We start from the raw sequence: 20,421 nt of genomic DNA, 5'->3' as shown, positions 1-20,421 counted from the left end.
TCTTTATTATTTTTAGCACGTCAGTTGCCATAACAATAAGATACCTCAAAAAATAGCATTTTTCTTTTATAATGGAAAACTTCCTTTCAATTAAAAATGAGTTTAAATTAACCTTTCTTTATTTAATGTAAACCTGTTCTTTAAAATGTGATGTTCTCACTACTGTTTCCATACAATTTTATAGACATTTTTCAAGATATATTTTACAGTTAAATTTTACCATTATGATATACTGTACAATATTTGAAGGAAAATTAGGTTTTATGTCCTTTCTGTAAGCTAATATTTAAGATTTCACTGATGCAAATTGTTTTAAATAATTTACTTTCTATATGAACTTCCATTAAATAAGAAAAACTCTTATATATGAGATTTAAGAAAGCTTGGCATTTTTCTCCTATGTTATTTTGAAATGCACTTCCAGTGTTTTAGTCACACTAGCAGTGGTGCCATTTCACTTATCCAGAAATAACTGGCAGTCTAGGACTAAACTATGACATTTTACTGATAGAGAGGTACTTTTATGTAATTTTTGAGAAGAATTTATCATAAGCTTTCTTTCAGGTGTTAAGCCTCTAGGAAATTGCAAATAATAAATTGAAAGAGGAAATAGAAGATACTATTTTGTGTTATGCATAGAGAGCCAGAATGGTGGGTACTGTGTATTACTTTTAGTTTCTAATCACCTGTAGAATGAAACAGATCTGTCTCTATCTCTCCCGTTGCTCCTGCTGTCTCTAACATACACACTCATGGTCCACAGTTGCAAAGGTAAGTTATGTTATGAGGCAGTGTTTCAATTGATGTTAACAGTGATGATCACAGACTGTTTGGCAAATGTTAAATGAACATTCCTTGTAGACAAGTGAATTCACAAGTTCATGGTTATCTTTGGTAATAATTTATACCAAGCTTAAATGTACTATTTCATCATTTTTCCATGTATACATGCACATGATCATACATTTAACATACAGAATGTTTCCCTCATCTTGTTCTTTTATAAAATTCTTGACAGTCAGTTATTGAATTTTTGTTTGTGCTCATGTATGCATACACTTGTATATACATGTTCATATGTGTGCACAAAAGCACACTTTTGTTCCAACTACTGCTCTGTTATAATTCAACAAAAATTTATTTTATGTTTTAGAACTTCATGTAAAGTGTGCTTTTTGAGGCATGACTTTTCCCTTTAGTGTTAGGTTCATCTGTGTTTTTTTTTGTGATATTTTCATTTTTTTTGTTGCTAACCAAAGTTTCTTTATGTATAAACTTGCTGGTGAATGTGTATATTGTTTACAGTTTGGGCTGTTTAGTTTTGTATATACTACCAAGAACATTTTGTGTGTAAGACTTGATATCTAATGATTATTTTGTGGATGTGTTTGCAGGTTTTTTGGAATGAGCTGGTAGGCCATAGTGTAGATTCGTTTACTACAATAAGGATTTCCAAAAATTTTTGTTATATTTACTAAATTTGGGCCATTTTATACTACTACCAATAGTTAGTAGAAATTTCAGTTCTTTACAATCTTACCGAAAATTTTATTGCCATTCTGTTAATTTTATCTACTGTAGTAAATTCATGGGTATCTTATTACTGCTTAATTTTAGCCTTGAACTAATTAATGGCTTGATACTACGCATGTTTCATTCCTGTTCCCTAAAAGTTGTACATATTGATGGTACTATATGGTGTTTTGAGTCATTTATGATTATGTATGATTATGTTGTAATCTAATTCAACCTGAACATACAAATCTCTTGAAAAGTTGTACTTTCTTGGTGGTGCCTGAATTATATATTACTTTTTTCTAATTAAAAATAAAATAGTAAGGTACATTTTGGTAATCTGTAGTCAGTTTGCTGGGCAATATCACATCAAAACTTAGTTCTCTCAACTTAGTATTCCTTGACTAACATCTTCCCATCTTTTCATTACTGTTGCCAGTCCATGGTAACCACAATTTTACTATCAGTCTTTATTATTATAATTTTTGATTTTTTTCTATTTTATTAATTTATAGTGTCAGTAACAGTATTGTAGCCACAGTTTACTTTAAAATTCCTTCGTTAGGTGTGTGTTTTGTTAGTAACTTCATTCAGTCTTTTCACTTGCTGATTTTCTTTTGGTAAGAAATTTGGAAATTAAAATTTAGCTTATTATTATAGTTCAAACTTTGCTTCTGTGCCATGAATAGATTCCTGTAATGTATTTTCTTTTAGAAGTTGTTTATATTTTAAAACTTTTATGTTTTGAGATATCATTCAAGTAATTTTTTTTTTTTTTTGAGATAAAGGTTTCTCTGTTGCATTGAAGCTTGTCCTGGAACTAGCTCTTATAGAGCAGGCTGACTTAACATTCACAGAGAATCACGTGCCTCTGCCTCCCGAGTGCTGGTATTAAAGGCGTGCGCCACCACCACCACAAATAAATTTTTATGTGTAGTATGAGATGACCTTAGTTCATATTTTATCAATGGGTTTCCAAACTTTTTAACTACTATTTACTGAAAAGATCTCCTTAAGCCCAGGCTTGTTTTAAAGATCTTACTGATATTCAACTGACCAAAAGCTCTGGTCTCAGTTTTTTAGCTTTTACTGTTTTACAGATCTGTATGAGGCCAATCTCTTGTACCATGGTTGTAAAGTAGGTCTTGAAATCAGGTTGTGCCAGTCTTCCAATTTTGTTTTTATTTTCTTTTAGAAGATTATTTTACAACAACTATTCAAAATTCTTTGTGTTTATATATAGATTTTATAATCAGAAGTTAGCTTGTTTTACCAAAAAATCTGCCTAGATTTTAATGTGAGTATGCAGTAGATCAACTAGTGGGAATCTGGTCTACTTAATGATAGCAAGTCTTCAAAAGCATAAGGATGGTATATCCTTCCATATCCTTAAACCTTTAGCTTTGTCTTTGTGGCATTCTGCAATTCTCAGAATAGAGACTTCCAGGTTTTATTAGATGTATCCTTGTGTTCTGCTGCATGAGCCTATTTTAAATGATTTATTGTTTAGTATTTTACTTCCATTTTTTGTTGCATTTCTATAGTAATGATATGCCTCATATTCTGACAAAGTGTATTCATTTCCTTGTAGGTTAGGAGTAATTATTTTAATATTTTTCACACATATAATTATGGCTTTCCTGAATGGCTTTTCATTTTCTTGTTTATTATATTGACTGAAACTTTCAGTACAGGGTGCATGGAAGTTCATGCTTGTATATTCCATTTCTTTCTTTTTTTTTTTTCTTGGTTTTATGAGACAGGGTTTCTCTGTAGCTTTGGAGCCTGTCCTGGAACTAGCTCTTGTAGGCCAGGCTGGCCTCGAACTCACACAGATCTTCCTGCCTCTGCCTTCCGAGTGCTGGGATTAAAGGAGTGTGCCACCACCACCCAGCTAGGTCCTTCTTTCTATATGTATAATATTTCCAACTATCATACCCAAAGCCCAAGTGATAAGAATACATAAATGATGACTGGTTTATAGGTTCTTTGCTAGGCATGATAACATATGGTATGTGTATTAAGATTAGAAAACTGGGAATGGCAGAGTTTCGTCTCTTTTTTCTTTTTAAATTAAAATAATGTTTGTTGTCTTATCAGTATGTTTGTTTTCCCTTCATGTATGCATGTGTGTCTGTGTCTGTGTGTGTGTATACATACACATGCACATATACCTGGTGTTATGGAGCACAGAGGAGGATGTCTGATCCCTTGGAACTGGGGTTACATATGGTTCTAACCAGCCATTTGGTGCTGAGTATGGAACCCCATTCCTCTGCAAAAGTCTTAAGTGCTCTTAACCACTGAATATTGTCTCTAGCTCTTAGAATTTAAACTCTTTAAATGCAAGCAAGTTTTTTGTTGTATTTTTAACTTTTTGCATTTAATTGTACTTTTATTTAATGTTTGTTGTGGATTGTGATGTATATGTCAATAACAACAGGTAGGCTTACAGGCATTTTTTCCTCTATTTCCGTGATGATAACATGTCACAGAACTGTAGTACAGTATCACACCCACAATGGTACCAGCTGCACCATTCAAAACACAGAATGATTTTATCATTCCAATATCACTAGTGTTTGTCCTTAAAGGCCACCTGAATCTCCCTTATTTTCCAGGTCTAAAGGTCAAGTTTTAATGATTTTTTTCAAACATTGGTATAGAGTTGGGTTTAAATAGATGTATAAATTACTAATACTTATCTAGTATTTGAATATATGAATAGATCAACTTTTCTCTGTTGCAATTTGGTCATATTTTTTTACTTCTTCCTAGAAGTCTTTGTTATGCAAGGGATTGTAATGAAATTGATCTATTTTCATCTTACAGAACTGCATTTTTCTGTTGTACTAATTGTCTCACATAAAAGTTAATGATGTTAGACATATGTTTGTTAAACTGCTATCCAATGCCCAGCAGTCTAATACCAGCACTTTCGATATGATGAACAAAGCAAATATTTGCTCCCCCTGTGCGACTTCAGCTTGGTCAAGAAAAAATGAATAAAATAAATAATTACAATGATGATAAGTATAGAATATGGTACTCTGTGGGAACTCAGAGAAGGTTTCCTTCTTGGAGTAAGGTGGAAAGATTGAATGAGGGAAGTGGTCGGATATTGAGCGACTGGTGTGAGTACTCTGAGGCAGAAGGGAACACAGTGAGTTTATGTGGGTTTGGGGCGTATAGTGACAAGGTGTGGGGAGTTTGTGTAACCTGGATAATTTACAAGGAAAATGAGATTAGACAGTTAAATGGAGACTAGCTTTTATAGGACCTTTTATAAAATGCAGATTAAACTAAAGTATTTTAAGGAAGGAAGTGCCATGTTTTGTTTGAATTTTGGAAAAGATACTCATTTTTGTGCATAACAGATTGAAGAGAAGCTACGATCAACACAGACCAGATTGGAAGCCACTGCAATTGTCTAATTTAAAAGTGATGCTGTTTTCCTAAGGTCATGACAGTGGAGACAGAGAAATGGAATAGTTGAGGAATTAAAGTCTGAATCCACACACTGTTTGCTTCCTTTAAAATATCTTAAGACATGACATTTAATTTATCTTCTCCAGTTCTTTGTAGTGTTACTGTACTGCTCATGTGGTTCTTTGGAAGTCACCGTTTGTTATTTATCCTACTTGGCATTAATAGCTAATTTCTGCCTTTACTGTTATATTTCTCTTGCTGTGATAAGACACTATGACCAAAGCAACTATAGAAGAAAGAATGGGGTGGGTGTAGTTTCAGAGAATGAGTCCAAGACCATCATGGTGAGGAGCATGGAAGCAGGTAGGCAGACATGGTGATAGATCAGTAACTCAGAGCTTGCATCTTGATCTACAGTTACAAGACAAAGAGAGCTAACTAGGAGTGGAGTGGGGTGGGCTTTTGAAACATCAAAGCCTGGCCCCAGTGACACACCTCTTCCAACAAGACCACACCTCTTAATTATTCCTAAACAGTTCCACCAACTGTTGACCAAGTATTCAAATACATGAGCCTATGGGGACTATTCTCATTTAAACTATCACAGTTACTTTATTTTCTAGGACATTGTTTGGATTTTTAATAATAAAACAGCATATATAAAATAAAATATAGGATAAGGTAAATAATATGTAAATACTAAATGGTGTTTCTTTTAATAAATTAGTTTGGGCTTTTAGGAAGTAAGTATAAAGTAAGCTTAACTTAAGATATTTCTGAGATGATTCCTGGTTAACACTTGTCAATTGAAAGGAGAGGGAAGTAGATGGTAGTGATGATGACTAGTAGCAGGGACACCAGACCTCTAAAATGAGAAGACTGGCTCTTGAATTAAAAAGAAAAAATGGCATATGTGATGTGCTATGTAATTATATGTAACTGCTCTTTTGTTATTGAAGCTCCACATTCTAAATTATTTCCTGTAATTACCACACCAGAAAAACTGATACAAAAAAATTCAGGGGCTAGTGAGTCAGTTATTATAAAGGAGAGTATGCCTTACTAGAACTTCTAACACTTTTTTTTAAAGCTAGTTGAAGGAAGGATGAAGGCTTAGTGGGTGAAAAGCACTGCTTTCTGAACTCTCTTTCCCACCATTACCTTTTATCTTGGAAGCCTATGCAACCGTGGATTGCTTGCAATACTTTTAGAATAAAATCCTTCCTAGTGTTATGTTTTGGAAATATATGAAATTAAAGCAATCTAGCACTTTAATTTCTATAAAAGATTTTTTGTTTGTTCTCTCCCTCTCCCTCTTTCTCTCTCTCCAGGATTTCTCTGTTTAACAGCCCTAGCTGTCTTGGAACTATCTCCTATAGGCCAGGCAGGCCTCGAACTCACGGAGATCCGCCTGCCTCTGCCTCCAGAGTGCTGGGATTAAAGCTTGCACCTTTGCTCACCATTTTCATAATTTTAGGGATACTATAATTCAAAACTATTTTGAAATGTGTCTTTTAAAAAAGATTTAAATTTTGTTAACTTGAGTATTAATAATATTAAGAGCACTTTTTTTTTTAAAAAAAAGACCTTTTAGATTTACTAATTTAATTTTATGCATTTGTGCTTTAGTGTATGCAGTTTGCACTTGTATATTTAGGAGTCTGTCCAGATCAAAAGATGCCATCAAATTTCCCAGAATTGGAGTTTGAGTTTGTGGTGATTGCAAACGGCCACGTGGGTGCTGGGAGCCAAAGCCAGGTCTTCTACAAGAGCCATAAGCTTTCTTAATTGCTGAGGTATGTCTCTAGCCCCTAGCACTTGGCCTTTTAAAATTGTTTTGTAGTAAAGCTTAATATTTTACTTTTCTTAGTGTGGAATGGATAACATGTCTACATCCATAAATATTTATCAAATATAATTTTATTTTGAATATTTATTGTTGTAATTAAGAGTATTCTCATCTTTCCAAGCATGGTGGCACATTCTTTAAATTCCATCAGGGAGGCAGATGCATCTGGCTCCCTGGGTTCTAGGCCAGCCTGGTCTACAGCAAGAATTACAGGACAGCCAGGGTTACACAGGGAAAATCTGTCTCATTCTTGTGCTACCTTGTTTAAATGGTTTTAGGTATCTGTGTAAATCCAATATTTCTCTATAAAAAAATACATTGTAACTTGCAATATACTTAAATTTTAACTTTACAAAACTGAGTGTATTTATTCTAAGATTTACTTTTCTAATTTGTCTCATAAATATTTCTGTTGAAAGGTGTACTTATCTTTCTGTATTTGACCACCCATGAAGATTTTAAAAATAACACGGTCTTCTACAAAAAAAAAACCCAAACAAACAAAAACTAAAAAACAGTTTAACATGGGGGACAGAGTAGGCTTTCTATCCTTTTTAAGTCATTTTTATAAAACATGAAGAGATTTTTCTAAATGACAGACATTAGAAGAAAGAAGAGAATGGGATTTAGTGGTTTGGTGTTAGGAATGACAGTTTTGACAATTTTTAGTCCCAGTTTCTTACCTCTGTAGTTGTAGTCAAACCATGTTTTCCTTCAGTAGTCCCCACTTTGCTTATTTGGGAAATAGTTACTATACTGATTACGTAGATATCTGAGCTTTAAAAATAGTTTTATATATATATATATAATGTTTATTTATTGAAAGAGGGAGAATGAGGGAGAGAAAGAAAGAAGGGATCAAGGCAAAGGGTGAAGGAGTGTAGTAGTATCAAAGAGTCCCACAATCACCCAGGATGGAGTATAACAAAAGTGTATTTATTTGTAGATAAACTCACAGTAAGATTATCGATCTGCAGTCCTCTGTATGCACTGGGATCTGGAACCAAATCCAGCAGGAAAGGGTGGCCTCACACACTTTTCATCTGCACTTATAGTCCATGAGACCATGCCCAAAGTGGGCCAGTATCTTAAAAGCTACTGGCTGAAGGAGTTCCCACAACAAAGGAGAAAAAGGGGAGGGAAGACAGGGGGGGAGTAGATCAAGTTAGTGTGTGTGGGCATACTTGTGCTCATGTGAGAATCAGAGGAAAACTTGTGAATTTCTCTTCTGTCCTTCCTCAGTGTCATGGATGTTTATTAAACTTGGGTTGTCAGGGTTGTTGGTAACAAATGTCTTTTATCTGCTGAGCCATTTCAGTTCTGAGATTTAAGAATTTTATGAAGAAAAAAAGTATAAAAGCACACAGCACATTTTCTGGCATATAGGGCATGTTTTCAATATGTATTAGTTTCCATTGCATTTTTATTTTCCTAATTTGCTTTAATCCTGTGACAATTGTAAATTTTTTTCTGGTAGGGTTTTCTTTTGATGTAATAAAGCATGAGAAATAAGTTTAAAATAAATGAATGACTGCATGTAGTAAGTAAACCTAGATACAAATGTTTTAATATACACCAAATACTTGGGCAATTTTTTTTGCTTCTGCTAACTTACATATGTAATATATGTAGCTCAAGCACTGTGGGATATTAATTTTTTTACCTCTTGACATAGTTGATATAGACAGATTACCATGGACTAAGTGCTTCTATTTATTCTGATGTCCCTGTCCTCTTAGATCATATTGACCTAGGTATTTCTCCAGACAGGTTTCACTGTCACGGTTCTTTCCTGGTGTTTTGTTGTGCAGGTCAGTGCCAAATTCAGCAAATTCATGTGTGTGGGGGCATGTATTGGAAAGATGAGTAAATGACTTTTAATTCTTATTTAAAATATGATCATTTACCTTATAGTAAAAAGAAGTAGTTGTATTAATTTAGTTCATGAGGACTTAAATGATTTTTAATAATTCATAAGTTTTTTTTTCAGCCAAAGAGTATTAGATTACTGCTGACTTTTTAGTGTCATAGTACCTTGTGGTACTTTCTCTACGAGGTTTAAAAGTATATGCCAGTTTTGTTTCCCTAGCACTATACATAAGAAATAATTTCTACAAATGCTGGAAAAAGAATGCCTTCAGAAGCCATTAAATGCTGTTTACATCTTAAAAGGATTGGTCAGTTTCATTGTCTTTCTTTGTCAATCTTGATCGGAGCTCACAGACTAAGTCTATAAGCCTGCAAGTGCCTGGCAACTGTTACCTAGTGACAGTTTCAGCTGCAGTAGCCATTGGCTGTGCTGACTGGGGCAGGAGGACCGAGTCACCTTTCTGATGGTGAGTTCTTCTGCATCAGCTCTGGATAAGGAGGAGGAGCAGACTCTGGCTCAGGTGGAAGCAGTGAGACTGAGAAACTGTAAAGACTCTCCCGGCAGCATCTTGATAACTGCATCACAGTAAATCGGACTTCTGAATCAAGCAGCCCTGCTTCACAGCTGATATGAGTGAATTCGCATGAGAAGCATTACCTTATTCCTGTAACAAGAGAACTATTTTGTGATAAGTGAAACTCAGCATGTCCAAGGAGGAGTATTCTGTGGCTGACATAAAAGAAGGACTTCCCTGAATGGTGTGTTGCTGCACGAGAAAATAACTTTGAGAAGAATGCTTTCTATTAAGAAAATGTTTTCATTTCTAGCGCATGCTATTTCTTGAAAAGCTATGCCAACAAAGAGTGACAAGAGACTCCCTGAATTGCTTGTACTTGGGGGAAAGACTTTGGCAAATGTTAACCCGGTGCCAGAATGACCTTGGAAGCCTTTTGGATGGATTCTGCCCTGCCAGAATCACAGTATGTCAAAGCCCAGGATTTAAACACATCTTGATGTGGTGAGATATTTTAAAACAAAGACTATTTCCCAGCCTACCTGATGGTCCTGCTTTAATTGAGTTTTTGCTTAAAATAGAATACAGAAACAGAAGAGGCATTTTCTTAACATATGGCTGCTTAATAACTGCAAATATAATAAAACAAGGTAAATTTCTACTTTCAAATATTTAGTTAAAATAATGATTTAATGTGTTAATCATCTAATGGAAATAGGAAAACTGTAACAAATTTGAATATGAAACCTACTAGAAAGACTTAATTAACAGACACTAGCAGCATCTTTAGTGAAATGTGCTCAGCATTTAGGGACATTTCTATTTCTGTATAAATGTCATCTACATTTATGATATATGTGTATTGTTGAATATGTGAGGAATTACTTCGAGCTATGTGTTTTATTATGCTTCTTTACAAGGACGTATCCTACCAAATAATGAAAGTTATTTTTAGTTATAGAAGCTGAAGTTAATAACAAAGATTTATTTTGAAATAGAAGAGATATAAATTGCATTGCTGTCAGCATATCAGCAACTGTGGTGGTCTAATGCTAATTTCATATAAATGTTCAAAGAATGAATAGAGAATTAGGACTTTAGACGTTTATTCTGCTTTTAGTTTTAGGTGTTATTACACTAACTTATTGTGTAATATTTTCTCTTCTTTAAATTATCTTTTATTTTCATAAGCATTATATAGCAATCTGGAACCTGATTTTTATCCCTGTGTACCTCATTGTGTCCATACAAATGGTTCTTTTGTAATTAGCCTTTATAGAATTATTGTTCTTACCTTTTAAAAAATGAAAGAAAAATGGTTCCTAAAGTCTTTCCATCAGTATTAGATGTGAAATGAGGCCAAGAACACTTTTTATCATGTGAACTTCTTCTTGGCTTTTCATCTAAAACTAAGATCTTAATTATTTGAATTCTAAGATATGAATACATTTTTTTATTGTAGTTCATCACAGTTGAAACAGGAGACCTTAGGCAGTTTAAGACTGTTTCTTTTATTTTTCTTTCTAGCTGATCTCTAAAAAACTGTATCTTGAGAGAAACATTTCTTCCCTTGACAATATTGTTTTTTTATTTTTTTATTTTTTTACAGATTTATATTTCATAGCACTAGCTAATAAATCCAGTTTCTCTAGAAGTGCCTGTATGTCCAAAAGTTGCTTGAAAGCACTGGAAGGAGCTAACAAGAGACCTCTTTTCACCTTTCTAGCTCATCCTCCTCCTTTATCCCCCAAAGCTGAGATGTGTCACTGGTGACCTAAGGCTGATGAAGAGACCTGAGCACACTGTGAAATGCTCAGCTGTAATACAGGCATTGGCACTTTCTACTGAAGCAGGTTCTCAGACACTGATTTGCAGAGTGTCTGGCACGGGCTCCTGCTTGCTGCAGCCAAAGCTACAAATTTTCCTAATTCCAAGCCATGAATGAATCCAAGTGGACTGAATGGAGGATCCTGAACATGAGCAGTGGCATTGTGAATATGTCCGAGCATCATTCCTGCCCACTTGGATTTGGTCACTACAGTGTGGAGGATGTTTGCATCTTTGAGACAGTTGTTATTGTCTTGCTGACATTTCTAATCATCGCTGGGAATTTAACAGTCATCTTTGTCTTTCATTGTGCTCCACTGTTACATCATTATACTACCAGCTATTTCATACAGACAATGGCATATGCTGACCTCTTCGTTGGAGTTACCTGCTTGGTTCCTACTCTGTCTCTTCTACATTATTCTACAGGTGTCCACGAGTCATTGACTTGCCAGGTGTTTGGATATATTATCTCAGTTCTAAAAAGTGTTTCTATGGCCTGTCTTGCTTGCATCAGTGTGGATCGCTATCTTGCAATAACCAAGCCTCTTTCCTACAATCAATTGGTCACCCCTTGTCGCCTGAGAGTTTGCATTATTATGATTTGGATTTATTCCTGCCTAATTTTTTTGCCTTCTTTTTTTGGCTGGGGCAAACCTGGTTACCACGGTGACATTTTTGAATGGTGTGCCACATCTTGGCTCACCAGTGCCTATTTTACATGCTTTATTGTCTGTTTACTTTATGCTCCTGCTGCCTTGGTTGTCTGCTTCACTTACTTTCACATTTTCAAAATCTGCCGGCAGCACACCAAAGAGATAAATGACCGGAGGGCCCGATTCCCTAGTCACGAGGTAAATGCCTCTAGAGAGGCAGGACACAGCCCCGATCGTCGCTATGCCATGGTTTTATTTAGGATAACCAGTGTATTTTACATGCTATGGCTTCCGTATATTATTTACTTTCTTCTAGAAAGTTCTCGTGTCTTGGACAATCCAACACTGTCCTTCTTAACCACTTGGCTTGCTATAAGCAATAGTTTTTGTAACTGTGTAATATACAGCCTCTCCAACAGTGTTTTCCGCCTTGGCCTCCGAAGACTTTCTGAAACAATGTGCACATCTTGTGTGTGTGTGAAGGATCAGGAAGCACAGGATCCCAAGCCCAGGAGACGGGCAAATTCCTGTTCCATTTGAAGAGAACTGCACAGTAAATCAAATGTAATGTGACAGTGGTTTTGGATTGTATTCTTGATTTATTTGGAAATTTGCCCTAGAGAAATGTTTATGTGAATAGTTGACTAAAAAGTGAGGAATGACATTAAAGGTCTCTTTTATTTCCTTTTGTGCAAGAAAAAAAGCAAAAGGAAAGGATGTATGGAGAATAATCTCGTAAGAGAATTATAGCTTGTGAATATGTGTTCAGTGTTTGATTCTCATCACTGAGGATCGAAGAGATACTTCAAATCTGCAAAATATGAGCGCTTCTTAGCATCTCTTTTTCTATATTCTCTCTGCCTATGTCTCTGTCTTTTCTTTAGACTTATTCTGTGTTTTTACTACTTGTACTTGTAGTTGTTCATTATTTACTAACCTGTCCTTCATGAAAGGTGCAAGAACTACATATATGAGGCCAAGTATAACCTTTCCATCATAGTACTGAGACATGCAGTCTACATCAATTGTGTTGTGTTTAGGGAGGGTTCACAGTAAGTGTTACGTTTTATTATTTTTCATACCACACGTGTTTATGTTCTTGTCATCTTCTTCACAGCATAGATTCTCCACTACAAACAGAAAGGAACAATATCTTTTTTTTCTTCTGTAAAAGGACTTTTGGTTTCTTTCCCTCTCCCCAACACCTGCAATTGCCAAATCAATATTTGATTCCTCTGAAACAAACTCTGTAAGTGTCTTAGCTGATGAACGAATCCTCTATATAAGGGAGTCAAGGTATTAATTAAGGTATTTTTTCTAACAAAGAAATCTAGTAGTTAAGAGATTGTGTTTAATACTTTGATGGATTTTTGAAACTTTTTATCTGCTTTCTTTGAAGATTGTTCATGTGCCTAAAGTTTTTTTTTTGCTATAGTAAGGTTTTTATATTTTCTCTATAAAGCCCAGAATATTCCTAACGCAGATGCAGAATACTCACCTGTGATGAATATCACTCTTTGTGCTACTCATAAAGCCCTTTAGAAAAAGTTAAACACTGAGATTGCGTATTAGGTTTGTAACAACTTATTTCACGTCCACTACTCATTTTTATGGTATGTAGTTACATAGTCCATATTTTTTTTACAAAAGTATAAATCATATTATGTGTCTTGTGCCTAATATATATACATATGTGTGTGTGTGTGTTGTTTAAGGTGTCAACACTGGAACCATATGTATGGACTTATTTTGAAAGGAAAATACTTTCGTGTAGTTGTTTAGATATTTAGAGTAGAGGAAGCTGCCTTCTTAGTGCTGCTGGTGATGCAGTATACTTACGAAAAGCAGTTTAGAGATGTTAATAATTTGTTTTATAATGGTCTGTTTTCAAATGTGGAGATTAACTAATTTTGTAATGGGCTACTTGAGAGTAAATAATAAGTTGTTGGGAGTTTAGGTTCTGCCATAATAAAGTAGATGTGAACAGAGCAGCTTATATTTTTATCCTAAATTCTTGCTAGAAAAGTTTTAAAAATTTCTATTACACTGCTAGAATTTTTCTTCTTAGCACTTAAGATTTTTTTAATTTGTCTTATGAAAAACATTTAATGAAGCGTGCCTATGACTCTAACATAGAAGCCAACCATGTCTGCACACTGTGTTTTGACTTTAAAAGTCTGTTAAAGAAATGTTGTCACTTTATTGAGGTTGTTCTTAACCCCTGTATATTTTTAAATATGTAAGAAATGTTTGAAATAAAAATAAAATAGTATTCTATATATTAAAACCAGACTTTGTATCAGTTTACTAAAACACCAGGAACAAGAGTTATTTGTTGGGAGATTAGAATCGGATTGTTCTGTACTTCCATTTCTGGGATTTGTGTAGACTCTTGTTTCCTGTTTATCAGTAGTATCTTAGATGAATTGAACTGTACCTTTTAAACTAGTATTTCTTACTCTTCAAATATGAGAAATAAATTCTCCAATATTATGCATATGTTACAGGAATCTATTTTTGGTTTGTTTAATTTAGCATAGTTTAGAGGGGTTGGAAAGATGGCTCAGTGGTTGAGAGCACTTACCATTCTTACAGAGACTTGACTTCCATTTCTAGCACCCAATGGGGCAGTGTAATACAACAACTCTGGTGGATCCAGTACCCTCTTCAGTCCTGTGCAGACAACCACAGTCATCTGTACACACCCCTTCAGACATACATACACAGTAAGAAATCAATGTTTATAGAAATTTAGAGGTTTGGACAGAAATCTTGGAGATATTCCCTCTCCTAACATTTCCTTGTAACGTTAAGTAGTTTTGTGCTAGGCTCAGTGTTAGGTTTTATGTGTATTATAATATTTAATCCTCTCTACAGCCTTTGCTCAAATCACAGTTAATTTCAGTCTAGAGCTGAGGAAAAATGACTCACTCACGATCGCTCATCCAATTATGGAGCCTTCTGCACACTTCTCTGGCCTGATGTCAAAGCCTGTGTCCTCTGCCAGCGTACTACACAGTTGTCTACACCTGGCTTAGTAAAAAGGCTGAATTACAATCTGCATTGCTGTTTAGACAAGCTCTCAGACCTCTGCATCTCTCACTGTGCCCTTTACTTCAATTTTTTTCTAGGCATCATTTATTTTTCAGTGCTGTCTTTTGCCTCAGTTTTTTTTCCCCGTGGACTGTCATTTTCTTTGATATCATATACTTCTTTTATTAAAACTTCATCCTGTTAATTTCAACCTTACCAACGTATTTTGTAATCAAACTAGAATTCTGGGGACATACTAACTCCTTGATTTTTGATCATTTGTGATAAATTTTCCTTGAATAGCTTTTTCAAAGCTCTTTGAACTTTTTTGAAGGGCAAGGGTGAACAAGGACTTTCTTTTAATAAAGGAGATACTATCTTGCAGCAGAAATCCCATTCCTCTGGCTCTTGAAATCCTTTGCTTCTTCTCCCAAGACATCTCCTCAATCTTTCTTGTAGGGACTGTGTTTCACACGGCTTAGTTAGAGGCTCTTCATATTCAGCTGTTCTCTGATTTTTGACTAGTTGTGACTCTGCAATGTTGTCCATCTGCCACAAAAAGAAACGTTTTTGATGAGATGTGAGAGTTTCAATTATCTGTGGATATAAGGGCCTGGGAGTAGGTGGGGAGGAATGAGAGTATAAATATAATTGAAGTATATTGTAGTATTCTTATGTATTTCCTCCAGGACTCCCTGGGATCACAGATCTCAGGGCTGCACCATCAGCTACATCAGCCAACTCTTCAGTTCTGCTCATGGTCCTGGGGAGGAATCCATATATTCCCTTGACTTCTTAAAAATGTTTGTATGTATGCCTACAGGTGTTCATGTGTGCATATGATAACACGTGTCCATATAATTATGTGGAGACCAGGGGTTGACATAGTATGTCTTCCTCAATTGCTTTCTTTTTCTTTTTCTTTTTTTGGGTTTTCAAGACAGGGTTTCTCTGTAGCTTTGGAGCCTGTTCTGGAACTAGCTCTTGTAGACCAGGCTGGCCTCAAACTGACAGAGATCTGCCTGCCTCTGCCTTCCGAGTGCTGGGATTAAAGGTGTGCGCCACCACCACCTGGCCTCAAGTGCTTTCTTTCTTTCCTTTTTGGTTTTTGAGACAGGGTTTCTCTGTAGCCTTGAAGCCTGTCCTGGAAGTCGAACCTTAGGCCAGTCTGGCCTCGAACTCACATAGATTCATCTGCCTCTGCCTCCCGAGTGCTGGGATTAAAGGCATATGCCACCACTGCCCAGCCCTCAATTGCTTTCTATCTTACTTGATTTTTTTTCCATTTATTTAATTGTGTTTGTGTCTGCACATGCATGTCCCCAAACACATATGCACCATGGTACACATGTGTAGGTCAGAAAACAACTTGTGAGAGTCAGTTCTGTCTTCCTGCTATGTGGGTTCTAACAGTCATCAGGCTTGGCAGAAAGTGCCTTTACCCACTGAATCATCTTGCCAGCAATCTACCCTGTTTTTTGAGATGGGAGTCTCTTATTGAATCTGGCTAGATTTTCAGGCCAGCAAGCTCTAAGGACCCTCCTATCTCTGCCTTCCCAGTGCTGGGATTACAGGTATACCCTTATACCTGGCTTTTATGTGGATGAGGGGCAACTAACTGTACTTGGATTTTCATGCTTGTGCAGCAAGCACTTCAGAAATTCAACTCTCTCTCCAGCTCTTTAGATGATGTTGGTGGGCTTCCTGGTTGACAAGACAAGGAGGGTGGTTACCTGCTGTCTGCCTCTTAAACCGTTTTGTCCTTAACTTTTCTTTGGGGCCTGGCTAAAGACCAGACACACTAAATGTACATAGTATAGTACATTTTCTAAACCGTGTTTGCCTCAGAGCCTCAGAAACAGAAATTTTATCAGGGGACAGAGAATTTCAACTTTTGCTGTTTGAAAAATGTACATTACTGAATTTAAAAAAAAAAGTTTTTTCATTTTCTTTTAAAAATAATGTTCTCAAAGATTTATAAAAATATATTAAAACGTTTGTCATATAGTGAAAGGGACTATGTGAGGAACACTCTGGACTCTGCAATTTCCTTCTTTTTGTTGTATTTCTATATATATTTACATAACAAGATGATAAATCAGGACTGTCCTTTTAATCTGTTAAGAATGGGTTAAGAAATATGATATATATTTCCTATCATGGCATTGTATTTTGTAATACCTACCTGGTTTGTTTATAAGTGAGAGTCAGAAATTATAGTGTACTTTATTACTCAGAGATTCTATTATGTGAATAATGTTTCTACAGCTTTGCGGTATTGAGGTGTTTGCATATCACTAACATAGAAGCTTGGGCTGGAATCTTAGCTCAGTGGTCTTGGATTGATACTAACTGTTTCAAGACCTCAGTTTTCTCATTGACAAAAATCAGAGGCTGGTTCCTCTTGTTACAAAATGTGAGGACTCAGCATGGCTTTGCATAAAAAGTATTTAGAATGCTTGAATTGCTGTTTAAGTTTTTTTTTTTTTCGAGACAGGGTTTCTCTGTGGTTTTGGAGCCTGTCCTGGAACTAGCTCTTGTAGACCAGGCTGGTCTCGAACTCACAGAGATCCGCCTGCCTCTGCCTCCCGAGTGCTGGGATTAAAGGCGTGCGCCACCACCGCCCGGCGCTGTTTAAGTTTTTGCTCCCACATTTATTACCATCACAACTGAAAGCTAACCAATTATGACTGAAACAGAATTAATCCTTTCAGAATTAGGCTTAAAAGATACCATCTTTTCCTGCTTAAAGGTGTTTTAAAGCCAGATTTTGGATTAGACTTAGATGTTTTTAATTATAGAAAAGTCCACAGCGTATGAAGACATATTCCCCAGGAATAGTTATTTGTGGTTAAAGATCTCCCACAAGCAGTTGTTTGACAGTCAGGTGTGAGCCAGAGATTGCTTTCTTATTTCTGTGTATTAATTAATGTTTAAAACAATCTTTTAACAACAGGCTTACAATAGTAAATAAGGATTATCTTACTATTTTTTGCAATATGAACTGTCATTTATTAAAATAGGATTTGATATATTTGTCACATATATTTTTCAATTATTAGTAAGCTTGTTTAATCTTCAGATACCATGAATTGTATAATTTTAAATATAAATGAGATTGTTGGCTTAAAAGGATTTTCTCAGATCCTCCCCATTCTCTCATCATTAGATGTGAGAAAGGTGCAACTATGTAATAAGCAGAGTAAAAAAGAACAAGATATGAGGAATCTGACAATGTGACAGATATTCTGAGCAAAGTGTCACCTATGCTCAGCCAGGACTGTCACTGGGCAGTGGTCTACACTGTTGGGTCATTGCTATGCAGGTTTTGTATTTACTGTGAGTGATTTTCTTCTCTGTGTAAAGCTATTTTATAGCTAGGGATGTAGTTCGTCCTACCATGCACAGAGCGCTGGATTCAAATCCATAGGACAGCATAAACCAGAGTAATTGGTAGTAAATACTTAGAAATTCATGTTCCAGGGGATTCGTCGCCTTCTTCTGGACTCCAAGGGCATTGCGCGCATGTTAATGCACAGATATACATGCGGGCAGAACAGCATACCCATTAAATACAAATAAATCTTTCATAAACAGCCACTTTATTTAGGATTAAGAAAAATAAGTAACTACTGAGGAAACGAAACAATTATAGTGGAGAAGTTGATTTCTTTTTAATATTTTTGAAGATGAATGTTTTCTCTAATGCTAGTTTTGCTTCATAATTTTAAAATATTAACAACTTTATTTTAAGTAGTATAAAATGATTATAAATATTAAGATATTATGATGTTTTGTTCTTTGATAGTCTTCTGTTGTTTCTTTTGTATAATGAGGAATTATTTTATGATCAGGGAAAGAAAATTTTTGTTTCGCTAAATGTTAAAAGTATAAATATTTTGAGAGGCCAGTAAAATTGCTTAGTGTGTTGTCACCAAGTCTAATGACCTGAGTTAAATTCCCTAGATGAACATGGTGTGAGGAGAGAATGGACTTCTAAAAGTTGTTCTCTGAACACACATACAGACCCTGTTGTTACAATTATTCTGAATTTCATAAGCCAGTTTTTGTTAATATAACAAGTAACTAATAATGTCAGAATATCTCCCTATGAAGACACTTTATATAGCATTGTGATTTCTGAAATATTTATTTCTGGTATTTTTTGTCCTCCCTCCCTCCCTCCCTCCCTCCCTCCCTCCCTCCCTCCCTCCCTCCCTCCCTCCCTCCCTCCCTCCCTGTCTTCCTTCCTTTCTCCCTCCCTGGCTCTTGAAAACTTGTAATACTAGGTGTTTTTGATATATTTTTGCTTTAACCTGAACAGTTTGGGGTCATCACTGAATTTGAAATTATTTCAGTCTCTGCTTTTAGTGAACTATTGAATGCATCTTTCTGCATTTTTTCTTATCTTTAGCAACAAATGATTCTGCACCGGAGAAATAGAATCTCTTGGCTTTATTAACTGTGTTTTCTAGATAATAGAATTCTACTTTTAGTTCCCCATTTTTGAAAACCATATTTATATTTTAATAACAATGCATTTTTATATATGATTCTATCAGCCAAGGTAAAGCAAGTCACAATAGAAGATTCACTCACACTGTATCTCAGACTAAGCTTGAATTCACTCTGTGGCCCAGCTGGCCTTGCACTCTTTGTGACCCTGTCTGTGTTTAAACATCTTGAGTATTTTGGGCTCAAAGACATAAACCATCATTCCTCGATTTTAGGACTGAGAAAAATAAGTATACACTGAAGAGTTTGCTATTCTGAAAAGTTTTTCATTTTTTTTAAATCATAAAATATATTTTAATAAAGTACCCATGCTTCCAAAACCAAGACATGCATATTTACATAGTAGATATTTATTGAATAGAGAAAGCAAACTTGTTAAGATAAATAATCATAGGATTTAGATTATTTAAAAAGGGAATCAATTTTAAAGCATTAACTGAAGAAATGATGACTGGAAGGAATGAAGACACCTCTACCTATCAGAGCTACAGATATTCAAGGCAAACATGACTTTTGACAGCGCATGGGGGAGTGTAGTGTGCTGACAATTGCTTGCTCTGGAGTTAGGCTGCTTGGGTTGTATTATCACTCTTCAGTTACCAGATGGGTTGGTAAATTTGAGCCTTCATATCATTATCTCTCAAGGATAATGAAAACACTTCTTAAAAGGCTGTAAATTGAAATGTCTAGGCATAACAGGGAAGTTACAACTGTGAAAGTCCAGTCCAACAAGATGGTCACCTAAACAAGACCTGTGTAAGACAGCACTAGTTTACAACGAACATGGAAAGTTTTGCAAGGCATCTGGGTAAAAAAACCTATTGATTCCTCTTCTCTGATCCCAGCAGCTCATCCGTAGGCAAATGGCTCACTGTAAATGAAGCTCAGAAGCTTTTCTAACTAGGTTTCAGTTTATCTGCACACACTGTGTGTGTGTGTGTGTATGTGTGTGTGTGTGTGTATAGATTTGTATTGGAGAAATTCTTTTGCTTATGAAAATTTCTGTTTAACTATTGATATAATAATATTTTAAATATGAAATCATTGCAACATTGTTATAAGTTTTAAACATCAGAAATGTTGAGCTTCTCATCAGGAAATGAAACTATTATAGCCTTAAACAGCTGACTTGCTTATAGACAAGCCTCTTTTGCAGTACCTCATTAAGTAGTAAAACAGAAAATTGAGCACTATAAATATCAAACTTGTATGC

At 35.4% G+C, this 20,421-nt stretch overlaps 2 protein-coding genes across 5 annotated transcripts in view; both read left to right on the top strand.

The window, feature by feature from the left end:
• Positions 1 to 20,421, top strand: part of Rabgap1l (RAB GTPase activating protein 1 like) — a 599,727-nt gene that overhangs the window by 206,987 nt on the left and 372,319 nt on the right. The window lies entirely within an intron of this gene.
• Gpr52 (G protein-coupled receptor 52) lies at positions 9,132 to 14,111 on the top strand. Its single transcript, XM_075988378.1, has 2 exons — positions 9,132 to 9,827; positions 10,904 to 14,111. Exon 2 carries the CDS (start codon positions 11,115 to 11,117, stop codon positions 12,198 to 12,200), a length of 1,086 nt encoding a protein of 361 aa, XP_075844493.1. The 5' UTR covers positions 9,132 to 9,827; positions 10,904 to 11,114; the 3' UTR covers positions 12,201 to 14,111.

Source organism: Microtus pennsylvanicus, chromosome 10 (assembly GCF_037038515.1).
Source record: "Microtus pennsylvanicus isolate mMicPen1 chromosome 10, mMicPen1.hap1, whole genome shotgun sequence".
Taxonomy (NCBI): domain Eukaryota; kingdom Metazoa; phylum Chordata; class Mammalia; order Rodentia; family Cricetidae; genus Microtus; species Microtus pennsylvanicus.
Note: the sequence above shows the minus strand (reverse complement) of the source record. Positions and strands in the feature narration are given on the sequence as shown.

What these genes read in the sequence shown, in the direction of transcription:
- Gpr52 (XM_075988378.1), top strand. Translation starts at nt 11,115, where the DNA reads ATGAATGAATCCAAGTGGACTGAATGGAGGATCCTGAACATGAGCAGT.